The following is a 6,006-nucleotide window of genomic DNA, read 5'->3' as shown; positions in this document are numbered from 1 at the left end:
GTGTGTGTGTGGGTGTGTGTGTGTGTGTGTTTGTATGTGTATGAAAACGAATGTCTCTGGTGGGATTCGAACCTACAGCCTCTCGCTGTCGGGGCGAGTGTCATATCCACTAGACCACAAACACTTATAGGATATACGTGTAGCTCTAACCCCAAGGCACTTTCTCTCATACAACCGACTGAAACTCTCACAAATCAAGAAGCTTTGGTGTATCTTGTAATTCGCCGCTGAAAAATAATATTTAATAATATTTAAATCAAATCATTTATCTATTTGTTTGTACATAATATATATAACATAAAGACAAAAAAGAAATAACTTTCTTAAGAATGTGACTACTTTGAAGCATAAATTTAATTTTTTTTTTTATGTGGAGCACCTGCTTCCCTCTTCCTTCGATGTCGAATTATGAAACGTGATAGGCTTGGCACTTTGACCTCTGACGATTATAAGTGCATAAAAATTACTACAAACTCGTAAAATATAATAATGAGCAATTATAATTATTGTATAATTTTCGGTACAATTCTAAGCCGCTACAGATCTTTTTGCTTTTTTTTCGTTCGTCCCATATATTATTGTACTATAAAACAAATTACATATTAAACTATTCAATTATATTACTTTAACTTAATATTCTATTTTAACGGAATTGTTATAGTTACATTCAAATACGTATTTCTTGAAAACATTCCATACCGGTATTTAGGCCTAAGCTGTACAAAATATTAAATATGATAAATATGTACAAACAAATAGACAGATTATATTAAATATGGACGTAGTAATTCTTTACTTAGGCCTAAACAATATAATATGAATACAATTATAATAAAAATAATTTTATAAATAAGATGAAATTAAGATGGACATGGAATAAATCATTACATTAATAATATAGTTTGAAGTTTTGCATGGCGACGTAATGATATACATTAATGCTTGTGGCACCACAAGCATTAATATATAGGCCTACATTAATAAGATTAACAATTTTCAATTTTATATAGGACCTAATAATTTTTATATAGCCAAAGTTATGACGTAGGCTACTGTGGCTAATGCGAGGTACGCTTTCTCCATTAATTAAGGCTTTTTCTATGAATGGAATGACCTGTACGAAGCACGAAACCCTGTAGATCAACCCCAATGCAGTTTCGATTTTTATTCGATATACCCATGATGAAATATTAGAATGATTATCAACGCTTTCACAAAAGATTAAATACATAAATATTTAAATATTTATCGTGTCGTACCGGTATGTATTATTAGGACAAGTGTCGACGAGAGCTGAAAATATATTATTAGCATGATTTATCACTTCCAATCTGAATGTCTAATGAACACTTATCAACAGGATTATACGCAAACTTTGTTGTAAAGCGATTTGTTTTCAAATGTATCCCATCGGTGTTAGGGAAAGCAATCGTTTTGGGTTACTACGTTTCCTGCATTTGAGAGATTACCGAATCACAAACGGATTAGGCCACAGGTAGATTGATGGCAAGTCGCGCTCAACGCGGATAATTATTATAGTGGTATAGTCTCGAAAGGGCTTGTTTAGCAAGGTAAAACTGATAGTGGTTCGACTGGGGATTGAAGCCAACACTATACACTCTTCTAAACTACGCTGATCATAATTTAAATTACCTCCCTGTACTAGAAACAGATTCGCAATGATTAGTGTGTCTCAGCTGAGTCCAGCATTGAAAAAATACGGTTACGTTTAAAGCCAGGCTTCGGAGGTGAAAAAATGATATGATACACAACTGAGTTTTAAGACACGAAAAGGATGTTTGACAAAAAAAACTTCGGGAACGGTTAATGAGATGCAGATTTTTGAATACTTAAAAACTGACGGAAAAGGTTCATCCGTTTTTCACCTTTCTTTTTTTGTGTGTGTGTCTTGGAAAATAGTTGTACAACAGGGACGTCGCCAGAATTTTGAACGAGGGGGAGCCGTTATGCGAGGTACGTAGTACCGAGCGGTGATGGGGGTGTCCCTTCTTCTCTACAGCTTTGGGACGCCAAGGACCCAGGTGAGGTCAAGGGGCGAAGCCTCTTGGGAGGTAGCGTACTCTGAACGTTTTTAAGCCTGCTTTGAGAGGATGAAGTGACAATTTCAATAGACGCATTTAGTAAGCCTACAATTATTGCTGCGAAGCAGCCAATTCATATTCTTGACAGCAATTTGACCTCTGAAAGGTCATTGTTTGTCAAAAAACAAGGGCCTAAGACGACTGAAAAGCGGAGTTTCCTTCTTTCGTTCTGCCGGTAAAATCAATTACTTTAGGCGACCAACGTCCGCATGTCGCGCTAGCCTTATCCTACTCTAGGCCTAGACTAGCTAGGATGATAGGCCTAACCTTGAAGGGACGAAGGTCCCAATGAAAAACAACGTCGCTCCTTTATAGCTAACATTGTCTATTTAACATCACAATAATTCATTATTAGACCTATAGTTGTTTTTTGAATTGTACTCCACAAATCTCAGCCGATACCTCGCACAACTCGAGTAACGTCTCGTATCTATTGTCGTGACGTCATGGCTCGCTGGCTCTGTGATTACACTTGCGATGTCTCGCACTTGTGATCAAATAACACGCTGGCTCGCACTTTGGCAGTCAACTCGCCCCTAGAAAACCCGCCCTTGGAAACTTGCCCCATAAAAAAAATGTACACTTCCTAGACCATGCAGTCTTCAAAATAAAAATTGTAACCTTTGGTAATCAACTACATTTTCCACATACATAGAAATTTTTTAAACTTTATTTAAAAAAAACCTAAACCATAATTCACCTCTATAGACACTTTTTGACAAAAATGAAAAATTACGACTTTGTTACCCAATGAGAAGTGTTCTAATATAGACAATGGGTCGTGTCTCATATTATTTGTTATATTTTTATTATTCATTATTTTCACTTGACTCGCATAAATAATTTTGTTCGAAGAACATTTATATGCAGTTGTACTTCGCAGCACTTCACTTGCAATTTGCATTTTCTAGTTATATAATTACTCAGGAGTGGCGGATCGAGGAATTCGAAAGAGAGGTGACCCAGGGAGACTGAGACTTTCATAGACTGAGATTTCACCCACCTCAGCCCCATTATGGTTGGGGCTTAGATAAGAAAATTTATGATCAAGTCACCTTTAGATTGGCGGAAATTACACTTTCAGACTTTTTTTCCCATTAACAAATTAAGGGTGGTGTGTACCCTTGAATCCGGCACTGAACAAAACATTCTTTACTCAAAATAGTCATAATCACGAAAATTGGGCATGAAAAACCAGATCACTTCCTGAAAACAATTATACACCTTCACCACAGCAATCACTAAGATATACGGCTTTGATGTATGTACTTTACATACATCAAAGCCGTGATTTCACAACAACCTCAGGCCCACCATGGTGAGAAAATTTGAGAAAAATAGTCCCTCTAGATGGCGGGAAATAACACTTTTATATAGTAAATTTCAACATCATCACATTACCATTTTATAGTCAAAATGAAGCGCCATCACATTTCTCATGATTTTTTATCAGAGGTCTAATTAATATCCAGGACAACTTAGGCCCAACTATACCTTAATAAGCTTTAATTTACACTATGATAATTATTGATCAACAAATCACAACTTTCTTTTTCGCTATTAGAACAATCTTTTTTTACATTTTAATATTAATATTATTATCATTATCACCATCGTCGTCGTCATCATCACCATCGTTATCGTCATCATCATCGTCATAATCATCGTAATTATTGTTATTTTTATTATCATTATTACTTACTACTACTACTAATAGTAGTATTAAACAAATATTTATAAAGCTTGCAAAAGGATAAAAACCAGATTGAACCATACAATATCACATTTCTTAATCTATAAAGACCTGGCCTGGGATTTATGGATTTAAGACGAATTTATACTGATATTTTTGTTAAGTAAGTTTGATAAATCCTCCCTAATCGGCAGCCGTTGTAAACCCGAAAATGTTAATTTTTACGTTATCGTGTATAGTGAAAAATTGATCAATCTAATAAATATTCCACTGAATTACTGTCAGGTTAGCGGGTGACTTTTATGGATAGAAGTTTATGGTGGGTTTCTGCCATAGCACGGTCACCAAACCTATGGTAGAAAGAATCAATTAAAAATTGTACAGCTTAAAAATGTATCACTGTGTACAAAAGTGGGGGAGGGGAGCCGCGGCTCTCACGCCCCCCCCCCCCCCCCAATACGTCCCTGTTGTACAACGATTTTTCCCTCTGGAGCATGACTTCTAAAATTAGCGTACCCACATATCTTCCCATTACCCGAATCTTATCCACTCACTACACAAAGGCCTTGTTTTGTGAGGCGGGTGCGAGATATTTTATGACTGACTTGGAGGAGCCGGTGTCAAACAGAACCTGTTTGACAAAATGTCGACGTCCCCTGCATGCTGACGACTTATAAATTTGTTAACAAAATACAGTTAGGCGCCCCTGAAAAAGAGTGGTAGTGGTATGCTGATATAGGGACGGTTAGGCCCATTGATATTAAAAGTATTAATAGCAGTTAAAATTATATCAATAAAAAATTGTCTTAAAATTTACCAGAAAACTAGAAAAGAAAAGAACAACATCTTTTGCAGTGGAGCCATCGTTTTTCTGGAATTTCGTTTGGCAACAGCACAGCTCTCTAATATTTGTTTCAGAATAGTCTAACCTAACTAACAAAATTGACTAAAAATATGCGCCTAATATAAACATTGGTGAAGCTTACTCTTAAGCCTTTTTTTTTTTTAATATGGAGGTGCAAAGAGATTTCCGGATCTCATCTGATGGGAGCGCAATCAACAGCTTTGGGCCAGCGACTCGAAAGAACCTATCTTCATTGAGTATGTTAATAAGAAAAAAATTATAAGTAGGGTTCGCTGTGCGTATTTACTTATACCAGGAAGATTTATTTTTACCTCCCTGTGTATCCCGTGGAGTTCACAGCGAGGGTTCGAACCTCTTCGAGGTTGAAATCCTAAAACGCAACCTCTGTACCAAAAGTTCCACATCAATATGGCTATATCTTCGTTGATGCGAGTAGTACGCTGGGCTCGTTCAATCAGGAAGTCTCGGAATGTAAGCTCTGCCTTTGTACCCGAAATTCTAAACCTATCTTTTTGCTTCTGATTGTCACCATGAAAACAAATACAACAGGCCACACGAAGAAAATGTGTTTATATCCCCAAAGTCTACACAGAACTTGTGTCATACATTAAATATGAAAATACGTAACAGAACTATACGGTACGTCATTCCACGAAATGGAATGTCTGCCAGATGGGTTAATTAACTCTGATTTTTTCTATATAATAATACTTCATCATTATTATGATTTGAAATCCATAGGTTACAGTTCAGGCAACATGTTTCACACTGGCCGCCATGTCTGTTGATCGGTACTACATGATTGTGCACGCGGTGGCATCGCGCCAGAAGAGGACCTCGTTCAAGGTGTTCTTCGTCTGCGTTGTTATTTGGATTGGTAAGTGGTTGAAAGCCAGTTAATATAACTCATAATGCCTATCCGTAGGCATAATAGTGTTTGTTACGTGATCAAATGTTTATCCGTGATATGTAGTGTTATCTCTGTTATAGACAAAAAAAAAACCTATTCGGCGTATAGTTTAGGGCTCATGCTAATATAAATAACAACAACAATAATAATAATAATAATAATAATAATAATAATAATAATAATAATAATATAAGAATAATTAGAATAATAATAATAGAAGAAAGAAAAACCGGACTGCGGTCAATACTGCTCGTATACGACCAATAAATGTCTAGACAATTTACCGACATATTTAAAAGTAAAAGGCTACTATACGGTAATGGTTATGGGCTGCATAGAGCAATTCGTTCACGATAACTCAGTTCGCGTCAGCTGCCACATTATTCAATTAATATACATTTTAAATACAGTAAATAAAGTAGGCCTAACTCATGTA

General features: G+C 36.0%; 1 protein-coding gene and 1 non-coding gene across 2 annotated transcripts in view; one reads left to right on the top strand and one right to left on the bottom strand.

Annotated features, from left to right (window-relative positions):
• LOC117112744 (G-protein coupled receptor 54-like) overlaps positions 1 to 6,006 on the top strand; it is a 31,987-nt gene that overhangs the window by 20,910 nt on the left and 5,071 nt on the right. Inside the window, exon 3 of the mRNA XM_033255891.1 lies at positions 5,402 to 5,537. Within this exon, the coding sequence (XP_033111782.1) occupies positions 5,402 to 5,537 (136 nt within the window). The remainder of the gene's footprint in view (positions 1 to 5,401; positions 5,538 to 6,006) is intronic.
• On the bottom strand, positions 52 to 124 carry Trnas-cga. The gene has a single exon. It is a non-coding gene; the product is annotated as a tRNA-Ser (tRNA).

Source organism: Anneissia japonica, unplaced genomic scaffold, assembly GCF_011630105.1.
Source record: "Anneissia japonica isolate Jap-2015-1 unplaced genomic scaffold, ASM1163010v1 scaffold1078_len308785_cov188, whole genome shotgun sequence".
Lineage (NCBI taxonomy): Eukaryota > Metazoa > Echinodermata > Crinoidea > Comatulida > Comatulidae > Anneissia > Anneissia japonica.
Note: the sequence above shows the minus strand (reverse complement) of the source record. Positions and strands in the feature narration are given on the sequence as shown.